This window comes from Hippoglossus hippoglossus, chromosome 24 (assembly GCF_009819705.1).
Source record: "Hippoglossus hippoglossus isolate fHipHip1 chromosome 24, fHipHip1.pri, whole genome shotgun sequence".
Classification (NCBI taxonomy): domain Eukaryota; kingdom Metazoa; phylum Chordata; class Actinopteri; order Pleuronectiformes; family Pleuronectidae; genus Hippoglossus; species Hippoglossus hippoglossus.
Window position 1 is genome coordinate 11884042 of NC_047174.1, and position 25455 is coordinate 11909496.

The 25455-nt window shown below is 42.0% G+C and overlaps 2 protein-coding genes across 3 annotated transcripts; one reads left to right on the forward strand and one right to left on the reverse strand.

The window, feature by feature from the left end:
* Window positions 1-17164, reverse strand: med23 (mediator complex subunit 23). 2 transcript variants are annotated; one of them, XM_034580825.1, is made up of 31 exons: window positions 16978-17161; window positions 16421-16452; window positions 16142-16229; window positions 15934-16058; window positions 15035-15146; window positions 14372-14470; window positions 14143-14244; window positions 13952-14021; window positions 13726-13838; window positions 13541-13636; window positions 12734-12751; window positions 9035-9241; window positions 8351-8494; window positions 8036-8181; window positions 7619-7864; window positions 7330-7472; window positions 6220-6394; window positions 5679-5842; window positions 5467-5591; window positions 5173-5378; window positions 4660-4840; window positions 4386-4556; window positions 4019-4235; window positions 3739-3848; window positions 3101-3227; window positions 2436-2601; window positions 2234-2306; window positions 1926-2140; window positions 1700-1820; window positions 1032-1163; window positions 91-553 (listed from the first exon to the last, which is right to left on the reverse strand). In XM_034580825.1, the coding sequence occupies exons 1-31, from the start codon at window positions 17026-17028 to the stop codon at window positions 326-328; spliced, it is 4203 nt and encodes a 1400-aa protein (XP_034436716.1). In that variant the 5' UTR covers window positions 17029-17161; the 3' UTR covers window positions 91-325. The 2 variants fall into 2 exon arrangements, with proteins under 2 accessions (XP_034436717.1, XP_034436716.1); XM_034580826.1 differs by lacking the exon at window positions 12734-12751 and having other exon boundaries at window positions 1-553; window positions 16978-17164.
* A 1256-nt stretch (window positions 17165-18420) lies between these two features.
* On the forward strand, window positions 18421-25075 carry il20ra (interleukin 20 receptor, alpha). The gene is made up of 7 exons (XM_034580865.1): window positions 18421-18759; window positions 19929-20052; window positions 20327-20535; window positions 20616-20791; window positions 20917-21058; window positions 21906-22042; window positions 22244-25075. The coding sequence occupies exons 1-7, from the start codon at window positions 18711-18713 to the stop codon at window positions 23378-23380; spliced, it is 1974 nt and encodes a 657-aa protein (XP_034436756.1). The 5' UTR covers window positions 18421-18710; the 3' UTR covers window positions 23381-25075.
* The last annotated feature ends 380 nt before the right edge of the window (window positions 25076-25455 follow it).

Genomic DNA, 25455 nt, shown 5'->3' on the forward strand with positions numbered 1-25455 from the left:
ACCAAAATGTTTTTTTAATGAGGTAATAAGATTACATACAATATAAAAATGAAATAAAAAATTGTGCCATGATTATAACAAGAGCTGCTGTTTCCTTGTGCGGCTCCAAAACATGACGGGGGGGATTATCTAAATACCTCTGAATTCATTACGAGTGTTTTCTGGGCGGCAGCTTCTTTTACACTGCGTATTTGGAAATCGGATGGATCTCGCCTGAATATACAAATGTGATCCTTCCTAACAAAAAAACGTAAAAAAAAAATTCAGCCAAAAATATTTGCGACGAGTGTCCATCCGTGTTCTTGATCGCAACTGTCCTTTGCGCCTACATGGGAGCGTGTGTGTGCTGCGTGGAGGAGGGCGAGGGGACGGCGACGGAGGCCGACGAGAGCGAGGAGGGCTGGGGCTGAGGGGTGGAGGAGGAAGAGGGGGCGGAAGAGGCGGCGGTGACGGCGGCGGCAGCTGACGACGCAGTCTCGATGATGCTGCTGTGCGTGATGAAGCGCAGTCGCAGCTTCATGGCCGGACGCAGGGTCATGATGATTTTCTCCACCTAGAGACAGATGGACACAGACAGGCAGACAGTGACATTGGAAATAATGACGACAATCACATTCATTCAAAGAACGTCACTGGTTTTGGATCAAAGGCCAGAAAAATACACGTATAGTTTGAGTCTGTGCACAATAGAGGCTTTGTCCGTTTAATTAATGATGTGTAAAGTCTATAGAAAGCCTAAGCCCCAAGCACACAGAGAATCTACTGCTTCATCTCCTCTAATTAGCTCGGTGTCAGAGCTGGACACTGGTGTGGAGCAGTGTTGTTGCACAGGGGGGGTGACACATTCAAACTAAATTGAAAAATGGAAGCAGTCCCCTGAGGAGCGAGATCACAGATGGCATCTTACTTGAAAGCCGGGTGAGGAGGACCTCCCTTTGTCATCTTTGGTATTTTTGTATCACTTATTTTCATCCCCGTCTCCAGTTCAGTGCCGAAGCGTTAATGACAACGTGTCAAAGTAAGAACCTCACCTGCTCTTTCACACTGTCTCCAGTGTACATGTATTTAATGTGGTAGAGGAAGTCACAGATTGGGTCCATGTAGCTGAGATGTTGGCAATGTTGGTCGACGGCCTGGAGCATCTCATAGAAGGCCACGCCGATCTGAAACATGCACAGGGACACGTTTAAAAAGAGAAAAACAAATATCTCCATGTCGAAGGACAAAACTGAGACAATGCCTTAAAACGCAAGAAAAAAGGGAACATTACTATGCACATTTTCAGACATGAATTCGTGAGGATGTCCGCACAATTTGGGTCTGGACTTTCTCCGGAGTTTACCTTTCACATATGAAGAACGCAGCAGGAGATTCCTCGCTAAGACACATTCACAACAAACCTCCGTCGCGTTCAGGTGTCGCAGCAACCAGGGGCAGGACGTAATCGGCTCTTATCACCACAAACTCTCTAGACATCTTCGTCTGTGTCTTCCAGAGATATTTGTTTTCTTTTTTCCTTTCTGCGCCTGTCACGTGTTAGTTACGTCATTAACACACCCACTCGCTCGCTGTGAATCCTGCTGTGTTCTTACATTCTGCTGAGTTTTAATTAGTGGGCCGTCCGGAGCTTCAGTGCATGTCTGAAAGCAGCTTTATACTTATTCAGTCATATTCAGTCAAAGTGTGTTTGTGTGTGTACCTCCAACATGCATCGTGTCCTCTCCTGCTGGAAGCGCTGCAGGAACGGACCCACCAGGTGATACACGTAGAGTAACTGGAACTCAGTCTGGACGACGGGTTTCAGAGTCTCTGACAGGAATCTAAACACACACACACAAGTTAATAATGATACGACAATCATAAATGAAACATTGAGAGTAAGAGCAACTAAGCAACCAGCCTGAGACCGAGGAAGACTTCCTTACTTGGGAATCAGAGACAACTGTCCGATGGATGAGTGGTGCCACACGGCGTGCGCCAACGCGAGCACATAGCTACAGTTCATCTCGCTGTAGCTCTGGTGGCAGGCCGTGAAGTCCAGCAGGGCGAAGGGATAACCCGCCCACTCGGTCTCTGTTGTCAGACATGGGGAGCTGATCACGGACACGATGCGGTCGTGGAGAACGATCCAGTACGGCTCCTGAGATGGGAGAGCAGAGGTCACGGTGAACAAACTCAGTGTGACTTCATCAAACCGTAAATGACGGTGAAGATCTTTGTGAGAGTTTCTTACAGGAAGTGCAGTGATCACCAGTCCAATGGCGTTCATCCAGGCTGTGATGCTCTCTCTTGGAACCAGGGGTTGGCTAAAAGGTAAAAGAAGAACAGACACTGTCATGAACAATTCAGGGACGACAATGCTGACAATAATATTTACCATTGCCTGACGCACTAACACTCAAGAGATGTCACCTGTTTAAAAATGCCAATCATACCTCTTCAACACAACGTTGAGCAGAGCGTTGCCGACCTCTTTTCCCGGCACGGCCAACGCCATCAGCTCCACGCAGGTGACGTGCAGAGCGTGGGCTGCGGGGTTGGGGAACTCGTTGAACCTCCAGTCGCAGTTAGGGAAAGGACCCGGTGACTTTCCCGCCATGGGTGAGAAGGAGTTAAGGGCAGTTGAAAGGCAACGAGGTTTAGCAGCGACACTGTTTTAATTACAGGCCTCTTCTCTGGATGAGCTTAGATTAAAGTAACTGCAGTTGCACAAACAATTACTGTCTCAAATTAAAACAAAGAGGCACTGAGGGAGAGGAGACATATCAGCAGTCATTTAAATATATTATTCAGGTACCTCAGAGGCCTGTGATTACCTGTTTGCCAGAAGTAGAGTGCGAACTGTGAGAAAAGTAACCCAAGGCCAACAGTCATTTTGTTTTTTATGTCCAAACACAACCTAAACTGTTACTTTGTCCCTGACATGTGAAGTGTGTAAGAAAAATGTAATAAATAAACCTAAGAAAATAAAAATAAAATCAGCCCAGCCAACGTGACCGATCCAATTTGTTTTTGCAAAACCTGGGTCGGTGATCCACAGTCTAACTAGCATCAGGGTGATGTTGTCATCTTCTAATAGGACGAGATTAATCAAGGATATTATCCACCAGGCGTCCAATCAGCTTGCAGTAGTAGGTGTCATCCGGGATCCACACGTTGTCCTCTCTGGGGTTCATGCCGAACTTCAGATAGGTTTCACTCAGGCACCAACCTGGAGTCCGGTTGTCCTGTGAAGACATCACACTAGTGAAAAAACTGCTGCTGATAACAATTAATAAGAATTATTTAACATGTAAAATGATGTGTGTGACTTCCCTCTATAGATGAAACAGTATGAAAAATCAATATCAGGATAAGTGACTAAAAATACTGTGATAGATCTTATAACTGTATTCTTTTTAAAGTGTGCATAAACAGTCAGAGTTCAAGTTCTTGATCATTAACCGTCTAAGTGTTGCCCCCTTTCAAATTGATTTTCTTTCTGCATATTCTGCACACATGGTGACTTTCAGCTCTTATAGAACCAACATACAACCACCTCTCAGACTCAGTCCTCAGGAGGCGCCATCGCTGTCATGTTTTCATTGATGTGAAACAAACCCACTTAGCACGCTGTGTCTGGCAGACTGTTGCTAACAGTTTCATGTAAATTTGAAATGGTAATATGACCCTCGGGGACTTTTACTGTGGTTTTCAGTGAAACCAGGAGCCGTTTCATCCCCAGTTCCCTCCACATACCTTCAGTGAAGACATGATGGCGTGCACCAGTTTTCTCTTCAGGTTGGTTCGGTCTCTCAGGTGTCGCTCGTAGTAGTGAAGTGTGTTATACAGGTAGGTAACAGGGCGGTCTGCACACAAACACAACAGTACACATAAAGACTTAAAAAAAAACAAATCCCAGGAGATGGACCTTCTTCCTTTTGTCATGTTTTATCCATGTATTTATGCTACTGCTCTTTTCTTGAACAAAATCAACTGTACTACTTAGCTTTTTCATTTGTTGACAGCCTTTACTCACCATGGAACTTGTACAGTCCTCCCAGATGGTCCAGCAGCGTTTCCAGAGACTTGGAGACGGGAAGAAGCTCCAGGAAGCGGTGGATAACGATGTCAAAGACGGGCAGGAAGCGCAGACACACGTTGCCAAAGTAGATCGGCAGGTACTGAGGCTGGAGCTGCATGGGGGGGTTTACTTGGTCTGCAAGGCCCTCAAAGTACAACTTCTCTGGGTATTTCTGGTAGGAAAACAACAAATACGTTTTTAATTGACCTATAATAACATTACATTTTTATTTGAGTTTTTTTAAATAAGATTTGTCCTTGCTGTCTTTTTGTAACATTCAATTTCACCTTGTCTAAGAGTGAGATTTTTGTAACGTGCATACCTTGTGGTAGGTCATGTGTTTGTTGTGCCAGTCGCTCTGCAGCCAGTGCTCGGGAGCGTTCTCCTTGACAAAATCGTTGACTCGGTTCCTGAAGTCGTTGGGCTTCAGCAGCAGCAGCTGGATTATGAAATAGCAGACCTGAGCCTCGTTGCCCTCGTGGCTACGCATCGCCTGGAAGGAGAAGAGCAGAACGACACACAGACGTCGTCATATTCACAGGAAATTCAGGTATCTTATATGTCTGTATTGTACCAATTAACGTGTGTGTTCTCACCAAACACAGAATGAGTCTGTCCAGTGTGACGATGTTGTATTTCCAGACCATGTCATTGAGTATTTCGATGCACTTGTTGAGCTGCTGTCCGCCGGCTGAGGTCGAGAACTCGTAGACGAGGAAGTCCGCAAACGTGCGCACGTGAGCCACGAGCGCCCGAGCCCCGATTCGCTCCAAGACCCTGAGGGACACAAAGTCAGGCTACCGTAATGCCATCATCCCACGGCACAACATCTGTATCTGATCGATTAGATACAGATGTCGTGTCGGGAACCCCTCCCCCATGCCAATTAGTGTGAAATTAAAAATGCCTCAAACATCAGTAGTGAGATGCATCATTAACAAATGCAGTTATGATCAGTACCAACCCTCATTACTTTCACTGGTGTTCAATGTTGTGAAGAAATAAAACACTGTAGGGACTGTACACAATAAGTATATGTTGAGTAAATATGTATCTGCTGGGTCTTATCACAGGAACCAGAGGTGTGACACAAAATAGTGACAGCCCACCTGAAGCCTATCTGGTTTATGTGGTCCGTCTCCAACAGCATCTTCCACAGCAGACAGAGGAAGAGCGGGGGCGAGCCCTGCATGGAGAAGTGAGTAATGATGTCGTTCTCGTTGGCCATGGATTTCCACTTCCTGTACTCCTCTTCCACGTTCTTCTTCAGGTTGAAACGAGATTCCTGAGGCACGTTGTTCTGCTTGAAGAACGCCTGAAGGGAAGAGACAGGATTAAGTTTCATTTGGGGAAAAATAAATTAGTTTGAGTTTCATTAATGCCCAAGTGAACATATTCTGCACCTGTAGTGGAGCCGGGAAGCAGGACAGAGTGTGTGAGGCCCAGTTATGAGGCGTGAAGGTCATGATGGTCTGGAGAATATCTTTACACCAAGTGCCATGGATGGAGTCGGACCCTGTGAAAAAATCTACATACAGACACAAAATGTAAGACAAGTCCAGAGACACTTTAAGAAAATAAACATCCAGAGAAAAACATCCAGAGTGAGCGCTACCAGTGACGTGTGTGGCTCTGGCCAAGGTGAGGATCAGGGCTCGGTTCAGTTCCTCCGACTCGGCCGACAAAACCGTCTTCGGGTCATTCAGGAAGCGTGTGAACTGGGGCTGTACCTCTGAGCTTCCCAACGCCGTGATCAGCCGCAGCGCTGTGCTCTCAACACTAAAGACAGAGGCATAAAAACAGGGAGATAAGACAAGTAGAGACACTATCAACCTTTCTTTTCTTCTGTCTTTTTTAACCATTTTCACATGTAATTTACTGGAGGTGTTGCATCAATTCATTCCTAATGTAAGTGTTATTTGTAATTGGACGACAGGGAAATATTAGAAGCTGAAAAACAGCAAAATCTTAAAGGAGATATATGCCAATGTTTCAGGAATCTTGAGGAAATAAAATTCACATCCCAGTCCAAAACCTATTTTAGCTGTTAGAGAAAACATTTATTTTTGGGTTTCAGAGGTGACATTAGATCAACAGTTATTCACTCAGTCTAAGTAAGTATGTTGCATATATAAGAATGTGTGTGTGCACATTACCATAGATGCAGCTGATTCTGGTTGGTCTGGGGTACGGCAGCCAGACTGTGCAGATGACTCAGCAGCTGGACTCGGTAGTGCGGCTGGATGTGGTGCATCCTGTAGCTGAACATCTCCAGCAGAGTGTGAAGGATTCCCCACGCGTGACACTTGAACACGTTGGGCAACAACTGGCCTGAGCAGACGAGAGAGAGAGTCACGTTATTCGGCTCATGTCTGCTCCCCCCCGAAGACACAAATCGATGTTGAATATAAATGTTCTGAGACAGGCTGTTCACAGCAGTACTGACTGAAGACAAACTGGGTTGGGACACGCTGGACATGATCAACAAATTCTGAACTTACAGTTGACGCATTAAGATGGATGTCTATTCTTTTTTTGTCAATCATCCTCATGTACACAAGAGACTATTGTGCAATTATGGGATATCAGACACTTGGTTGAGACTTTAACATGCTGCCATTTCTCAAGTCACACTCGCACACAGACCCTGCTCTTGAGTATAATGAACTGTTCAAATTCAAGATATACATTCTAAAAGCGTATCAGATCATTTGAGGTAGTCTGCCTTGTGATCCAGCAGAGGGCGCTCACTATCAGTTTGACCCATACACTGTATATGAGGATGGACAACGTGACTGATCCCTGAGAGGGTGTTGATCGCTACCTGGTGGCTGGCTGCGGTATAACTCCTGAATCCCATTATGGGGGGCAGATTTAGTGATTTGGGGGCTGCAGGTAAACAACTACACAGTAAAAGTCAATCATATTGATTTGATCAAAATAGTAAAAGTTTTTTAATTTTTGTATTCAATTATCACATCGCAGTCTATGGTAGTGGTTTGATAAAGAGGACATGAGAAAATAATATTTGTTTTCTTACAGCAATACAAATAAGAACCGATAACAATAGTAAATAAAATACTCTGTCTATGAGCAGTATTGATAAGTAGCAGTGCAGTAGTTGTACCATTAAAATCTTAAAACTACCCATCACTATGTATAAGCTCTGAACACTCTGATAGTTAAATACAAGTAGTGGTCAGATGCTGTGATTTCTGTATCTGATGAGAACGACTTCTCGTCAGAGTGAATTCAAATGTACTCACTGATGAACCCTTTGATGCCCAATGACTCGATCTCCATATAGACCAGAAGTCTGCTGTATGTCTCCACCAGTGCAGGGGCCAAGGCAAGTATGGATTTGGCATGAGCCAACTTTATCACCCGTGTGGCGATGCTGTGGATCAGACTGGAGACAGCGACACTCAGACTCAAAAAGAGGCGATGGAGAAGTGAAACATGTTCATGAAACAATCAGAGAAGCTTCAACCTAAATCCAGCGTCTTTCTAATCAGTGTTTTACTACTTCAGTACTTTCTAGACATTTTTTCCTACCTCATTTTTGCGTGCACTGTGAGTGAATCCAGCAGGTTCATGGGCAGCGGTGTGACAGATCCTGATGCTGTACAGTTGGTGCCGGGCAGGTTGATCTTCATAGATCCGTTTCCATAGATGGTCTCCACTAGGACGCCCATCGGTAGAGTGAAGCAATCAGAGTTGGTGCTGTAGGCGTTACACAGCAGGGCGATCTTATAGTCGGACATGCCCAAAGTCTTGTTACGCAGAGACTGCTGGAGAAACCTAACAGAAAAGAGCGATTACACAGACGTTACACGGCCGGTCAGGATGAAGTGTCATTGTTAGTTTGGGTTTTATTGCAATAATGATTGGGTACATTTGTGGTACAGCACACACTCATGGTAGAGCACAGTGATAAAGATACTGAGGGCAGAGCACTTTAAAGATACATACTCATGGTGTAGTTTCAGAGAGTGGGGGATGGGTATCTGCAGTTTGGAGTTGTCATTCTGAGCTTTGCGGTTGAGGTGGATCCAGATGCAGGTCATGGCAAAGGAATGAGTCGACTGTGGCTTGTTAATGTCAGGAACTGGGATGCACTGAGGAGGGAGAAAACATACGCTGATAAGAGAAAAGATCACACTACTACTTCGACTATACGAGTGCCAATAACAGCTTTTGACAGCACTATACATTTTTTAAAACAATCGTATAAATTGTACATTTATATTTGAATTGAATCAAAAGAACTTCTTGGTAGACGTGTACCTCTTTTTCTGGGTAAAGCAGGTCAAACAACTTCATGACGGGCAGGAAGTCAGCCAAGGCATTCTTCTGAATACTTCCTGATATGAACTGTAGCAAGACCCACATCAGGTGATCTCTCCCTTTAATAAGACCTCTGCCTGCAAGCTGCAGGAGGAAAGGAGCGAGTCAAAGAAATACGGAAAAACCCCAAAAATGTTTCATAAGCATTTATATTAATAAAATATGCAATTTCAAATACTATTCCACGTTTTTGCCTGAAATATTCTGCTTCTTTAGCTGCCATAAATTTCACTTATGCCATTATTGGATATGTTTTAGTTCCCTTTGGACTTGTTCTCTCTCGTTTGTGTGCAGCCAGCAAGGTATGTTTATGAGTTGTGTGTTTTGTCATGCATATTTATCTGCGTGTTTATTATGTGCATTGTCAAGTATTTAAATAGTTTGACTGTGGATTGAATGATTGAGGAGTTGAACTGAATAAATCCATCAGTAACAGAAGAACTATGGTGTGGTGTACCTCCTACAGAGATTGGGCTTCATTTAGTATTTATCAACATTTCCCAGAAGTTTATGGTGCTGGAGAGCTGATTCAGTGTTGACTTTACATGGGTTGTATGTGTGTGACTGGTGCAAACTATAAACTGAGCTGCCTGCAAACTTCTCCATTCCTATCTCCTCCCTCACCTTCTGATGTAACGACAGCACCATGTGCGGGAAGCTTGCAAACTGAAACAGCACAAAGAAGATGAGCTGGGAGGAGAGGTGCTGCCACAGCAGCTGGCTGGTTCCTCCGATGTCGGCGTCAAAGTGTTCCTCGGTCTCGGAGCGCTCCATGGCGTACACAACCAGGTCCACCAGCTGCTCCTCGAGCACCGGGCAACGCTGCTTATGCTGGCAGGGGGAGGAGGGGAGTGTTAAGGGATGAAGAAAAACAGTGGGCAGGAGAGGAGACAGATGGAGTTAAATAGAGAATAGAAAAGAACAACGTCCAAGACAAGAAAGAGGGGGGGAAGGAAACATGAAAAGACAGAGGGAAAAGGAGGGCAGAAGAAAGAAAGATGGGGGAGGAAGAGAGGATGGTTATCATCAATATACTTCACCACACAACACAGCACTTTATTTTCTCCAAGCAGCAGATTTTGACACATTAAACCCTCCCATCCCTTGCATGCTGGACTGCATCTCCCTCCTGCTCCTGTCAGCTGGATAATCCTCCTGTGACCTTGCTTTCACATTTACCTTTACCTCCAGATCTTCTTGTAATGTACCTGTGGTGTTACTATGTCAGAGAATGAGTTATGCTACAGCTACAGCTCCAGTGCACCCAAGATGTTGCAGTAATTTTACTCTAGGTCTTATATAGAACTAGAGAACCAATCACAAGCGACTGTTCTGTTGTTTGTGGATAGTTATGACATTTGAAACTCAAGTTTCAGCTGCTGATCAACATTAAACTCATAGTTTATGTGAGTTAACTTGGACATTGCTAGAAAGTGAACAGATTTTAGATCATTTCACCCAAAGACCGCAGTTGAAAATTAACTGGCTGACTTAAAGATGGATCATAAATAAACAGTGTTGATATGTTGTATCACTGATGTAAGTAAAACTGAGCACAGCTGAAGTCTTGAAGAAGTACAACATGTTTTTCTGGGGTCATCGTGTAGTTTTCCATATGCGGAAGAACTGCTGATGTTTGGTTTATCTGAGCCAGATTTATAACTGAGACCTTCAGTGAAAGACAGGAGGAAAAGTAAAGAGTGGAGGGGATTGAATGGCTGGAGACAGGGGAGGTAGATAGTGAGGGGATGGCAGGTTAATTATGAGATATTAAAGCCTCATGGCCATGTAGTACAGTGGGGTTGAGTACATTCTCCCACGTGGGCTTTAGTTGGTATGTGGAAGACTGGGTAGACATGGTTTTATCTATTGCAGCATTATGCACCTCAATTGTTGAATTGAATGAAGAAACTCTAACTTCCCCCAGTATTGACAGAGCAGGAGTGAGGACCTCTGCACTGCAGGACTCAACAGAGGCTGTCTTCATATTACTGGGACACACAGCAAAGGGACTGAACAGCACAGCACGCAACGGCACGGCACAGAACCAAACACCAAACCAAACAGTGCAACACATTCCTGCATGCAGGCTAACGGGTTTGAGAAGGTGGGGAGCTGGTGCGATTGGAAGGAAGAAGAGGAGTGGTGAGGGTGTCACTGCTCATCTCCTGCCCCCCCACCCACCCACACACACACACACACACACACGCAAACACACACTCAGAAAGAGAGGGAAGGCAGGAGAGAGACGGAGAGAAATAGAGAGGGGTCCACATCAACAAAAGAAATCAACCAAACACCTTACCTAGTTACTTCCAAACCCCAGTGTCCTACCAACAGTAAACCCTACCAGTGGCTGGTCAATAATCTCACCTATCACCTACCAACATCCCAACCACTGGCAGCCTCATTTGGGAGGATGTCCTCTATTTATTCTAGTCCCAAACAAACCATAAAACACATCAGCGCATCTATGATAAATACAATATAACTTTTCCACAATAGATCAATATGCATCAATACGCCACCATTTGTAATCACTGCATGTTGACTGATTGTAAAGCTGATAAAAACGCTGTGTGTCTGCCATGAACAGTCAATGTCTGACTCTGTGCTTAAAAATTTCACAGCCCAAATCATCAATGTAAGACTTGAGATTAGAGTGTCTGGTCAGGTGGCAATTGATGAACCACAGATTATGTGGGATTGCATTTTGGATTATACCAGGATATTTAAAATAATAGTAATAATGATAATAAATCAAAAGTCTGCAATTTCAGTAAACAATTGTGACCACAGACTGTCGGTAGACTGTGTGTTGATCTTTCTATAGAATCCAAGTTTTTGGTAGGGTTCGTATGCAGGATATAAATGCGTCATCCATCTTTTCAAACAGTCTATGGCCACAATATTTGAGACAAATATTCCTGGTTAATAAACTGGAGTTTGATTACTTTTCATTGGCATTTGTGTCATTATTTTATCTTATTCATTACTATATAAGGAGCTTTTGAGACAAAAAAAAAAGTCTCCCTCGAAACAATTGTTGAGGTACAAACTGAAAACAAACAAGCAAAAAAAGCCCAAACAACCCTTTGTCGTCTTTCATTAATGCGCATCATTAACCAGTGAACATCATGCAACACAAGTCAGAGTTCACTCATCGAGTCAGACAGCCAATCAGAATCACTCACCAGAGGACCTGGGCAAAACACTGAAAACAACAAAACTGAAGTAACTGAAGTAATTAGGTTTGCAATCGACTGTATTGCAACAACAAAGCATTAAAAGATAGTTTAGACTGGAAGTCAAAAAGTAGAAGATCCACAGACTCGCAGTGCAGATTATTAATGAATCTCATTATAGTTCACTGCATTGTAAAACCCAACCAGCTTTCATTAAAATATTAATAATTTGATGATAATAAATTTACCTGTAAGCTTTCTGATCATTTTGACTGTAAGTGGTGCACAATCTCTGTGCTACTGTTGGCTAGCTTTTGCACTATAGTTGTTTAAGTTTGTCATGTGGTAGTCTGTCAGGATCTTTGCCATGTAGCTAGAAGTCTCTTGATTTTCAAGACGCGATTACATGATATTGCAGCCCAAGTCAATACCAAGAGTTTTTGCCCAGGTCACTGCAACATAGAGCAGCAGCATGAGGTCAGACGTGAGAGGACCTGGCTAACAACAGGCACGGACCAGACTACATCCATACATGCAGTGCAGCAGGACTTGAAATGTCAACAGAAGGGTTTAATGTGGGTAATGCTGTCAGATTATCAGATGGAACCACAGACTGTGAACAACAGCTGGGACTAAATAAACTGAGACTAGATCAACATAATCAGCAGCCCAGAGCTTCCTCAGTCATCATCAGGCAGCTAGATTCTTTATTGTTGTCTTTATATGTTGATCTAAGGTATAACAGATATCAGAATAAGTCGCAGAAGTCAAAATTGCAAAAAATGTCCCAGATTACCCGAAGTCACCCTACTCCTTATTAACCTTATAAATCTATCCATTAACAGTGTGTATGGTCAACACTGTACCTGTTGCAACCTGTCTATCATACACTATCAACCTGCCTGTCTATTTGTGTTCATACTCAGTATATCAGTATATCAAAGCCCTGCTGTGACATTTCAAGCTCTGTTGGCATTTCTCCTTTTACTCCATTTAAGAATGTCTTTTCTTTATTCTTTTGTTTGATCAACTTTCCCATTTCTAGGCCATGATCTGTGTGCCTCTAAAGCTAAGCTAAGCGTCCAATGGGCAGGTTAGTTGGCAGGTCAGGTGACCTGGAAGAGGAACAACGACATACCTGGGCAATGTTCAGAGTCTAGAGAGCGCATGGCAGAGAGACAGACAAAGACAACACACAACCAGAGGACAAAAGAGAGAGAGAGAGAGAGAAACAAAGACAGAAGGAGGAAGAGACGGAGAAGGGAGAGAAAAAAAGGAGAGACAGAGAGAAAAGTGGTGACTAAGGAGCTAGGTTGTTTACTGTCAGCATGGCTGGTGTCAACTCAGCTGATTCAAACATGCAAAGTGGATTCTGGGTTATTTGTTCAGGGTTAAAATATAAAGAAAAAGTAAATTTACTGTATTGATTATTGTTTTGTGTTAGCAACAGACTTTCTGTAAAACAGTAGCTGTTCAAACGATGGCTGCGCACAGTGAGATGAGCTGAGTTGAGACTGCATGAACCAAACAGGGCAAACTAACACCAGTGCATATGGGTCTACATATAGTCTTGTAAACAGTAGCTGTGTTACCAGGGCAACAAGGGATGAGAGGTGTTCAGGGGAGTAAATAGGAAAAAGAGGAAAGACGTGAAGAACAGACGTGGGTATAGATGAACAGAAACTGCAGAATAACGAGGACGACAAACTAAGGTGTGAACAGGATGAGAAAGGGAGAAAAAAAAAAAAGGGACAAGGAGCAGATATGAGGAGACGAATGAAAACAGAGAGGAACAAGAGGAAGAGGAGGAGCAGAGAGAGTGTGGGACTGCAAACAAAAGAAAGGGTCGAGTCTATGAAGAAAGTGAAACGGACAGGACATGATAAAAGGAGGAGTGCCTGGTACTGTGAAAGCAAAAGTGTAATGGGGAGGGAGGTTGTTTTACCTGTTTGTTGAGTCCTAACATGTTGCACACCATCTCTCTTGAGTACGGCTGTTCTAGCACATAACGCAGCAAGCCTGTCTGGGGCTCAAACAGGTCCTAGAATAAAAAGAAAACATAAATACAAATAACTTTTTTCTGAGGATGTGTGTAGGTGTGTGGTGTGTGTGTGAATGAACAGATGTTACCTTGTCAAAAGGCAGCATGCCTTTAAGTGGGAAGCAAAGAGTAGTGGGGTCTAATTTCCAGGAGTTACAGATGGCCCCACTATTATTCACTACTGGCAACAGGCTGCATCGTCCTGTGGGCACACACATTCACACATCAACAGAAAGTGAAGTGAAGCAGCCTAAATCTATATTTGTGTCTTTATAGTTGTTAACAAGTATTTTGTAAGCTTCCTGTGTCTCGTACCACAGATGGAGTTGATTCTGGCAGTGGGTCTGAAGCTGTCCACAAAGTCTGATATCAGACTGCCAAGTAGCTGCAAATGAGACACACACAGAGAGACAAAGAAGGTACAGACAGACGACGAAATAAGAGCGTTAGTTACACACATATGTAGCTGCACACATGCACACAACCAACAAGAAACACACACTTACCCAGTGAGAGAGCTGTCCCTCTGGATACAGTTTTCTGATTTCTGTTATAGAAAAGTAGGCTGGCAGGAGGCAGGCGTTTCTGTCCAGGATATACTCTACTACCTTAAAGAATAAAACATTAAAGTGATGTAGGTGGCCTGCTTACAGAAAACTATTCCAATGAGTCACTAAAAAAAATAAATTAAAAATAAATTATATGTTAAAAAGTAAAAGATGGAATGACAGGTACCTCTCTGGCAGCCAGGAGCTGCTGGACTATAGCTGAGCTGACAGTAGTTGGAATTGTTTGAATTTTTTCCAGAAACGTTTTCAGCAGGTCGCGAACACCCTGAAACCCACAAACACCTTGGATTATAACATATTCAGTGATTTAAGACTTCAATTTTTGCAGCTGTCTGTTTGGAAAGCATAACATCCAAAGAGAAAATTTGCATTTTTCAAGATGCTGGATAAAAGCCACTGAGTCTCAAGAAACATTGGTTTACATCAAGGACGTTTGCGATTAATTCATTACACCTTAAAACACTTAGAACATGTTTGACATAGATTGGAATTTCCAGCTGGAGGCACAATCTCTGTGTCAACAACAGTCTCCAAATAGAGTCAATAAACTCTATTGTATCTGGCGCGTGAGTTGTAAAACCGGGAGTATGACCTCCAGTTGACATCGGCATATGATTTCAGGAGGAACATTCACTACAGCTACACACAGAAAACAAGTGATGAGACTGATGTTGTAATAATGTCATAATAAACACGTCATAATAAAAAGAATAATGCAGAGATTATAAAAAGGAACATTTTATTCATCACTGAGCTTGCTGATGATGACTTGTCTAAACTCTGCTTGTGTATGTGTGTGTGTGTGCGTGTGCATGTGTGTGTCAGAGACCTTGTAGTCCACCCCTCCGATGATCTTGCGGATTAGTTTGAAAGTTAACGCCCACAACTGAGTCCTCTCCCACTCCAAACTTTCTGAGCTAATCAGAGCGACACACACCATCCTAGAGACAGACGAGGAGATTCATTAGTTGGAGGATTAGGAAAGATGGAAGAGGTTAACGAAAAAAAGGTCCAACACACAATGAACCCGTTCAGATCTGGCATCAGCTGCATGAACGCAAATGTGTCCTGGACCTACCTGTATGAATATGAAGGACCTGCTATTCAGCTGACGTCCTCTGACCCACGACAGTTTCACAATGAATCTAACGTATTTTAGCGCTTCCCAATGTCCATAGGCTTAATATGCATTTGGTCGCCGCCCCAATATCAACACTGATCATTGCACAATTTTACCCAAACAGGTCAAATCTTTCTTCATAGTAGACCGAACTGCACATTCATTCAGTTAGTCCCTCCTAACTCCTCTCTTTCTCCTTCTCTGTCGCTCGGCCAAACACAAACACATCGCCATCAGATACATCTGTGTTCTCAGATCGGGTGAAAACATATTTAGGTATGTGATTATGTGCATATAGAGCAGGGAAGTGAGATCCGATCACAAGTGGTCACAGGAGACACATTCAGACTTGTTTTCTGATCTCTCAGGACAAATGTTAATACTTCAGTTATTAAAACAAATTCTTTTTTGAAATTATCATAAACCAATGGCATCACTGATTTGTTTGGAATATATCTAAAGTTAAAAGTTGACAGTGATACTGTGGCCTAAGTAAACATTTCAGTAAATAAAAAACAGATCAACTGGATAATACTAGACTCAAGATATGTATAGCCCAAGACTGTATAAAGACATATATCTGTATGCATTTGTAAGTGTGTCTGTACCTTGGTGTTAAGAGGCTGGTCTCCACAGCCATTGCAAGACAGTCATAGAGGAAGGAGATTCTTTTGGGGCTGTGCTGGCTGTGAATAAACCGCACTATCCACTGTACACACTGTTCATGAGACTCCTGCAGAGAGACAAAATTATTCAATCATCTAATCTATAAATGTGTGCGTGTGTGTTTGTGTGTGTGTGTGAGCGTGCACTGACCTGTGGGAGTGTTCCCCAGTATTGTCTGAAGGCTCCAAGACAACTGATCAGTTTAGTCCTCTCATCCTCTGGAGAGTCCATACACATCCTTAACCACAACACAGTTCTTATTATAATATGTTTATGTTATAGAAGTGAAGAAACAATAAAATGCACTATACACATGTGCATTTTTGTACATTTCATTCAGGATAACAGACTAACATCATCCCTTCTTCTTCCACAAGTCAAAACCCCTATGTAAACTAAATGATGAGAGCAGATCAGGAGTCATCTTACCCAGCAAAGGCCTCTTCGATCATCTCAGTTTTCTGAGGGGAGAAGAAAGAAAACGGGAGAGAAAATATTATGCATGAGTCTTTGGAGCCCTCTCCATCTTTCTTTCTGAAAACAATAACCTCATGATACAACATGCTGCACTATCAGATCAGTGGAGCATGCACACACACACATCAGGTGTCAGAACCTGCTGCAACACAACTGATATATTTGCAGAGATTATTGTCTCGTTTATTAGGAAGGTGGATTTATGTTTGCAGTTACAAAATGTGCAATGACTGAATGATAAGAAGTTGAAGTCAGGTGCTAATTGTAAGAGTTTGGAGCCTCCATTGTTTTTGAAATATCAGCCCAACGTGAATGATGAACACGTTATAGTTCCGGCTGTTACAGTTTAAGCTAGCTGGAAAACGTAACTGTACAAAAACAAGCGCTGGAAATGACTTATTGTTTGAATTATTTATTAGCAAACTCATCATACGTCAATTGGGGCTAACGCTGAATGAGCTGCTAACAACTAGCTCGCTTTACAACCCGCTCATGAACGTGCACGTTACCACAACATCTTCAAAGATGCTCTGGAGCTGCGTCTCCATCGACAGCGCCATGTTTGCGTCCAAACGAGCAAATATCCTTTTTGTTTTAGCGAACCATTACACAAATGACCGGGTAAATTGTCCGGTTGAATCCTCTGGACCAGCTAAAGGCTAACAGGCACCAGGATGAATGCGCCGTGACGTGTGCAACAGCAAAAACAATCCGGAGAGACAACAAGGCCAGAAACTACTCAGTTCCGCTTTGTCAGACGATCATTATGTGTAACCCTGTAGTTATGTTAAATATTAATACTTATAATGTTAATACAGATTAAATATATCATCATATAGTTTTCAATTGAACGTCTTTTTAAAAATCTAAAGTTTGACCCAGTTGTGAAATTGCAAGCACCGCCACATGTTGACCACTAGGTATCGCTATAATCTGAAAATGTCATATTTTATTGTCGCTCCCTGTTTTCTACTTGGTCCCCTCATGTCTTTTAAGGTGGATTCTAATATTGAAATGATTTGTTATTAAGATGTGAACTAGTTTTCATATGTTGACAAATGCAAGATGTTTTTTGTGAATCCAGTGTCTACGGCCACACATTGCATTACACGTTAATGCAAACAATTTAAAATGGATAAATTCTTCTTATTATTATAGTAATAAAAGATTTGGTCACAAAAAATGTCAACGTAAAAAACATAAAATTATAAGCCAAGTATTCTATAAAAACTATATATACACTTGTATAAATTAAATGTAAAGTCCCTATATTTACTCTGTTTGGTTATTTTATACCTGTACTTACAGCAGTACTTACACTACCATGTATTTAGTAAGACATGTAAATGTTGTTGTACTACAATCAGCAGTTTTTGTGATTTTGCTCTTCATTGATTTATCTATTTGTACGTAAGAAAAATGATTGTTATAAAATATATAGGTACAAATATATAAGTAAACAAAGTCATTTATTTACTGCAGGAGACCAAGCAGCAAGTTAACACTGACATCTCTTGAAATAATAGAATCCCAATAAAGAAATACAGTAAATGCACAGGGATTGGAAATAAAACATATTTCAAATATTTCATATATATTCAAAACATGTGATCAATGACAAAATCCTATTGCACCTTTATCAAAAGATGACATAAACCAAAGTTATGGAAGGCATAGTTTATATGAAAGAGGCGATAGTTCCACCTTAACTAGCTATTGAATAGCTAGTGATATAAAGTGGAAATTCTTCACTTTTAATGCTGAGTTTTTACATTTTGAAAGTGGAAGGATCTGATTCTTTCACCCGTGTTAACCTCACTCTGGTTGGCAAGAGGGAGGAGTTGTTGTTTCTGTTATTGATCAAGTAAGCCCCCCCCCCCTCTCTCTGACACACACACACACACACACACACACACGCACACACACACACACATACACGCACACTGAGCACACACACTGAGCACAAACAGGTGGGATCACATTTCTTCCTCATTCATGGAAACCTGTTGCGGTGGTTGCGTAGTTTAACAGTGAATTATTCAAGGCTTGGCTGCTCACAGTCATCCAACCACTTTGACTTTAACCTGCACCTTTATTTATTTCCTTTTGTCTTGGTTGGACTTCTTGTCCATCAAACTTTCGTCTAAACTAACTCCCTGTCGTCGTGTGAAGAAGGAAACACCAGGGCTATAGGACCATAAGGACGGTGTGCTGAACATGTTGACCTCTCCTTGGACCGATAATGTGGACACTGTTGTTTTTTCTCTACCTGGGGACTCTGGACTTCACAGGTATGGACACAAGAGTCACTGTTGCCTTTGGTAACCTATTCTTTTATTGCTTACTTATTGGGGACCTAAGGCCTAGTCCCATTCCAACAACTTACATTATACACGTGTCACAGTAGGGTGGGTTTGTCTAGGCTGGTCTAAAACAACCTTGAGCTAAAAAGTCATGTACATTAACACCACATAGTTTAATAATTGGAAACTCAGAATGCAGGGGTGGTTCTAAATAATTCTTGATTCAGTAAGGTTTATTGTTAGCTCTATTGTTTTGACCAAAGTCACACATCATTGAATATATTCTGAAAATGTTTCCTTGTTCAAGCACATAGTGAACTTCATAACAAGCTTAGAAAATAAATACAAATATCTATGGATAATTCACGTGCATAATGCATACCATCTAACTAACTGTATAACAAACTCATGGTTAAAACATCACGGCCGATAAAAAAACCCAAAACATGACATGAAGTGGTACAGATTCATTAAAGCATGACAAGTTTGAGAGTCAAATCAGAAACGGGAGCAGATCAGATTTAACGATCTGATTTTATGCACAAGTTAAAATCACAATCATCTATTTTATCTCTTGTCCAATAAGTTTTATGACGTTTATACTAATTTAGTAGGTCATCACAATACAAACTGTTCGATAACTGAAGCTTTCACTTTCAACTTTTTGCAAAGATACAAACAAATTATTTTCAGGGTGTCCTCTGAGCCCAATTTTATGGCGCTATAATACATTTTTCATTTATACATATTAAGTAATTATAAATAGTGAAAACAGCAAATATGCAAACAATTGTCAAAGGTCTGTAACTTAAAAAACACCAAACAATCAGTGTGTCCCCTAGAAACAAAGTTTAATGTACTCTGGTTCTCTTTTTGTTATGTTTTGTTTATAGAGAACTTGTTTATTTAATTTGTTTAGATTTTGTTTAGATGTTTAGATTTAGATGTGGTGGCAAACTGTCCATTGTGGATCTTTGATATTTAGCTTAAAGTATCAAAGCACAACAGATTCTTCTATGATCTGTGTGTTGGGCCAAAAGTTTTTATGAGGTTTTATCAAGTGTTTTTGTGATAACATTCTATTGACAAACATGAGCTCATATTAATCGTATGCCTCTTATCTCTCTTTCTCAATCCTCCCATCTGTTCCTCCTCAGTGTCCTCCTCTCCTCCCAGCCCCGTTAACGTCGTCTTCTCCTCAGTGAATCTCAGGAATGTTCTGCACTGGTCTCCAGGAAACAGCACATCAGAGGACACACTCTTCACAGTGCAGTATGCCATGTAAGTTCCCACGTTACATTTGAATTCACCTGCATAAAGCAGACAACAAAGTTTTTGTGTAGGCTTTCTTCTGCAAGTCTCGAGAGACTTTACAGACAAAAAGAAGCCATGAAAAGAGATAGGGGCAGACAAAAAAGAAAAGAGTAATCTGACTGAACAAACAGCCCATATAACCTCAAGTTCCTCGCTCGAGGCTACATTGAACTAGCTGGCTGTGATTATCCCAGCTCGTGCAGTCATCCTCTGTATCTGTGTGGCCATATGTCTCTCCCAGCTACGGGGACAGTGTGGAGGGAAGTAAAGGAAGACGGGTGAACTGGAGGGCTGTGTGGCAGTGTACGGACATAGCGCGGAGCTGGTGTGACCTGAGCAATGAGACGTGGGATCAGGAGCAAGGATATTACGCCAGAGTCCGAGTGGCTGGCAGGAGAGCATCTTCCAAATGGACCATGACCCTGAGGAGATTTGATCCAAAGTTGGACAGTGAGTCAAAACATTGTTCAAACCGTTTGTTTGAATATTTGAAATGTACCCAAATTAAATATATTTGTCTGTCCGTGCAGCTAGTCTGGGTCCTCCGATGGTTTCTGTGGAAACAGAGGGCAATAACGCCATCATCGCTCTGAAAGGACCAATGAGATATCAACCTAACAACCACACACCAGTGATTTCCATGGCAACAATATACCCCCACATGACTTACAACCTCTCCATCCGCAATGGCCATCACGGCCAGACAGTGAGTAAAATCTTCTCCCACCCTCCTGGCATGGACAGGGTGTCAAATCAAGCAGTCCCAAAAGTTCTTGAACCAGTTATGTACTAACCTGTTATCTGTGTGTGTGTGTGTGTGTATATTTGTAGCATTATTTCCCAGTGCTGTCTCGTCTGTTCAAACATCAAGTGAAGCACCAAACGGAGTACTGCTTCTCTGCCAAGACAAGATTGGTCTCCATACCGATGCAGTGCGAGTCCTCGGCCTGGCACTGCATCACCACGCCTCCAGGTACGACCTCATTTCTTGAGAGTGAGACAAAGGGAATATGATTCTCTCTGTTTGACTGGTTGAAAGGAATGTGACGGAACACGATACAGAAGAGAATGAGGCATCGATGATTGTTCCTAAATTGTGTTGGTATCTCGCCAAGGAGGTCGTGTTTTCATTTTGTTTGTTTGATAGTTTACAGGAGAGCAGGATTACACAAAAACTACTGGACAGATCATCACGATATTTGGTGGAAGGATCTGGTCTGGTTCAGTTTTAGTCCACACCCAAATAAATGAGAGGAACTTTTTTTCACTTTCTCTGCCACGTTTCCATGATAGTTAATTCAATCTATGGCGATAGTGTTGGTGCACATCGCTCTCATGCACAGCAGATTTTGCAGCTGAAACTATGAGGCCTGACTGTCGTGGATGGTAAAACCTTTACGGACGATAGAGCAGGCGTGCGAGCGAGCACAGCTTAACAATGCAGCAACAGAGCATACACCAAGTTAGAGATCTCCTATGTAATTATATAAGTGCCAAAAAACGTTTTGGTGCATAACACTGTGGCAGGATAAATTAGAATAAGGTGGGCCGCCTCAGTCTAGAATGGTTATTGAGAAACACTGCTTTGGCGTGGAGAGACAGGACATTAGCATTCGCAGGGGTGTCCTCTCTCAGAGCACCCTTGGACAATTCCAAAATGTCAATCAAGAAAAATTGTCTACAGTTAGAAAATAGTGAATTGTACACTTTCCACAGTGAGTCCTGATGTGGTTTAGAAGCTGTTCATATAATCTTTCTATATTTACACACATGTATGCATGTATATGTGTGACATGTTCCTGCTTCCTGTCTCCCTCCAGACCCCGTGACTTTCCATCTGCTGAGCCTGGTTTGGGGTATCGCTGTTCCATCTCTGTGCCTTTGTGCGCTAATGGTGGTTGGTTACTTCCTTCATAACTACCTGATGGGGAAAGGACAGAAGAAACCAAATACACTGGTAATGCAAGAACACACACGTGATAACAGAAACACGCTCACACATTCTGAAAAGTGAACTACAATTGTTCTTGTTGTTATGGAAACTTGTCAACTTGGATTTTTTTAACCTTTCATCACCCACAGCAGCACTGCAATGTTAATTTCGTAAATGTTTCGGTCAATCTCTTGAACGCCATGTCACTTCTCTGTCACCCTTCAGAACACATCATCTTTTCACCCTCGCCCACTGATTTTACCTCCTGAGAATGCCAACTTCATTATCATCAGTGTCATCAAATATGAGTCAGACATGGACAGCGCCATATCAGACCTTGCATGCTACAAGAAAAAGATAGCAGATCCTCCAGCAGGTTACTCCCTTCAGGAGCCCAGAGCACCACCAGAGAACGATGCTCTTTTGGCCGACTATGCATTTGTTGGAGCGACTCCTCAAATCAATGTCGGGGGAGAGGAGGAGGCAAGAGATCCGTGGCAGGACAGAGATGATGGGAATAATCTGATCGGTGAACGCCAGAAATGTGATAAGAAAGAGTGGAGAGTTGAGGATGGTCACTCCGCTGGAGTTTTCTCACCTCAGGCTAAGTCCAACCTCTCACAAACACACGTGCCGACATACTCGCAGACACATGCACGGACAGGGATGAGCACACTTGTACAGGCGCAGTCAAAGTCCCTTTCACTGTCACAAATCCAGGGATCCTTACTGTCTGATCAGAAAGGAACTTACGGAGACAGAGAGTGTCCAGGTTCAGTTGTGAATAAAACTCCACAAACCGGCCTCTTCCACGATCGTTTAAATCTACAAACAAGGATGAAGTTAGAAATGGGCGGGAAGATGGAAGAAAAAGCCAGAGTGAGAACTGATGGAAAGATAGATGGAGCTGCAGAGGAAGCCAGTAAGAGTGAGACAGTGGCCCTTCTTTCTGCTTATTCGTCCCAGAATTTGCCCACTTCCCTCGCCGACCAATCAGATTTCATACCAAATGAATGTGGTTTCTTGAGTGTTGCTACAGCTCACAATATAGTGGAGGAGGAGGAGGAGGAGGAGGAGGGAAATATTTGTATTAACTGGGACCCTAAAACTAGGAAACTTGTGTTTCCAGAGATGGTGTTGGATGGGTTGATGTGGGCAGAGGAAGGGAGCGAGAACCGGATGGGGGGAGAGGAGGTGCACGCAGCGAAGGGGGGGCTGAAGTTGGAGAATGTGTTTGTCAGACAAGGGTCCGAAGAAGCGGCGGAGGCGCTGAGAGAGAAGGAGCGAGGTGGGGAATCAGGGTCGGACGGCGTGGATGGTGTTTTGTCCAAATGGAACTTGGTAATCTCAATGGATCAGTAGATGATATTCATCACTATATTTACACCGTTGTTACAAAAAAAACATCTTCTGCTGCACTTATCCAGTTAAATTTAATATGATAGAAAAATAAATCATGCAAATATCATAATGCAAAACCATCAACTATCACTTTTACTTTGATTAGTAACTTTTATATGTTGCTGCGTTATGATCATGAACTAAAGTTTATTGATTTACAAGTCACACTTTTAATACTTATGAAGTAACCTCACCGTGATCCCCTCGATTTTGAGCAAACTATTATTTGTATCTTTATTTGTTTAATTGATCATCTACTAGACCAGTCGCCATTTCCTCCCACTATCCGGAAATGAAGTTAAAATAGAAATGAGCTAAAATAGAGCCAGAGTCTGCGCCGTAGCGCTTGGAGGACAGAGGTATTTAGGTCACATGCTCAACCAGTTGCGATTCAATCTGACAATCAGAAGGTTTTCAGCCCATTTTTATCTAAAACCAAACTTGACATAAAAATAAGCGCTTGAAAAAAAACATCAGTTTGATAAGAACTACATAAAATGACATAAACCACATTTGAGAACAATTCATTTGAGGTGCACTTTGACTTTTCAATTCGGCCCATATCCTATCCATTAACAAGGAAGAGGTGGGGTTGATATACTGCAGACAGCCAGCAGGGGCCATCTTTATACACAGTCCAATCACCACTGCGTCAGATCTCACCCAAGCAAAGCACTAATCCACTGTTCGGTGATGGTGTCATGTTTCTCCAACATCAAAATACCTGGAGCACAACAACCCTATGAAGAAACTCATATGTTTTCTATTAGTTTTACATTCTTATTCTATGTGACCATGGTTTACCTTGACAATACTGCTAAGAAGTAGTATAGTTCAGCATTAGTCCGTCGCTGGTTTAGTTTCAGGTAACGCACCTAAAGCGTTCTTGATGAAACACCTTGTTTGCATGCTGGTGGTATACTGGGCTGAATTAATATATTATTATGTATTTTGTTATTTTTTGAAGGAAATGCTGATGATCAGAGGAAGATGAAGTTTTATCTCTGTTATTATCGTGTTGATGTACATTGATGAAGAACAGATTTATAGCACTTTTATCTAATGTAGGTTTTATATGAATAATGAAGCTGCCTGACCCACACCATGTGACGATATTTTCTGTACTGGAAAAAGGGAGGCTCAGTCAATATTAGTTTGCTACATTAGCCTTTGTTACTTCTCTGAACATATAATCTGCAGAAGGAATATTGATAGCATCACTATATCACTTGTCGATTTTCAGTTTGATATATTTGATGCTCTCACATTGACACGTTACTGATTTCATTATTTGCTTCTGCCACTTCAATGCTGTTCCTCTTCCATGCTGATACATGAAGTATGTTGTAAACATTGACGCTGAACTCGAACCACATCCACTCAGCAATGGTCTGTGTTACATATTTGTAGTGTAAAACCTCCTTTGTAGAGTGGTGACCTGCCAGTTGACAGAAAGGGGGGATTCTGAGGCAACACAGGTTATCTGCAATGTGATGGTTAGTTTGATGCCGTGCATTAAGTCGTATCTGTACCATTTCTTAAAATGGCTCTACTCTGGGAAATCAATCAGGGATGTTTTCTGTCATAATTCTGTATCTTGTACAACAAGTATTTTGTAAATTCAAAAGAAATAATAATAAAGTGAACTTGTTATATCTTCTCTGGTTTGTTGTGGGTTTAAGGTTTGTTTCATGGCTTTTGTGTTGTCTCAGGATAAATCTACAGTTTTTAAATTAAGGAAATGTCCCTATGTCCGTTCTGAACTTACTTGTATTCCTGACACCAGCCTCAAAAGCTTGAAACAAGTGAATAAATAGCAACATCTGCTGGTCAAATGGGAGTCACCATGAACTTGCTGTAAAAGTAAAGATATAGGTAAGTAGAACTATTTATGCTGTGACTATCTAGTAATTCCTGTCATTGTCTTTTTTTTTATTGGTATATAGATATAAACATTATATAAACAAATTCAGAACCTTTTCTTACTTATATTATTGTGATGTAGCCTGGAATTTTTTATCATGTGAAGCCTTATA

What these genes read in the sequence shown, in the direction of transcription:
- med23 (XM_034580825.1), bottom strand. Translation starts at nt 17,028, where the DNA reads ATGGCGCTGTCGATGGAGACGCAGCTCCAGAGCATCTTTGAAGATGTT. An exon ending in GCATGCTGCCTTTTGACAAG is followed by an intron (nt 13,637 to 13,725) that starts GTAACATCTGTT and finishes TTTTTATTCTAG; the next exon opens with GACCTGTTTGAGCCCCAGAC. An exon ending in ACAGACTCATTCTGTGTTTG is followed by an intron (nt 4,557 to 4,659) that starts GTGAGAACACAC and finishes TTCTCCTTCCAG; the next exon opens with GCGATGCGTAGCCACGAGGG.
- il20ra (XM_034580865.1), top strand. Translation starts at nt 18,711, where the DNA reads ATGTGGACACTGTTGTTTTTTCTCTACCTGGGGACTCTGGACTTCACA. An exon ending in ATTTGATCCAAAGTTGGACA is followed by an intron (nt 20,536 to 20,615) that starts GTGAGTCAAAAC and finishes CTGTCCGTGCAG; the next exon opens with CTAGTCTGGGTCCTCCGATG. An exon ending in ATGGCCATCACGGCCAGACA is followed by an intron (nt 20,792 to 20,916) that starts GTGAGTAAAATC and finishes GTATATTTGTAG; the next exon opens with CATTATTTCCCAGTGCTGTC.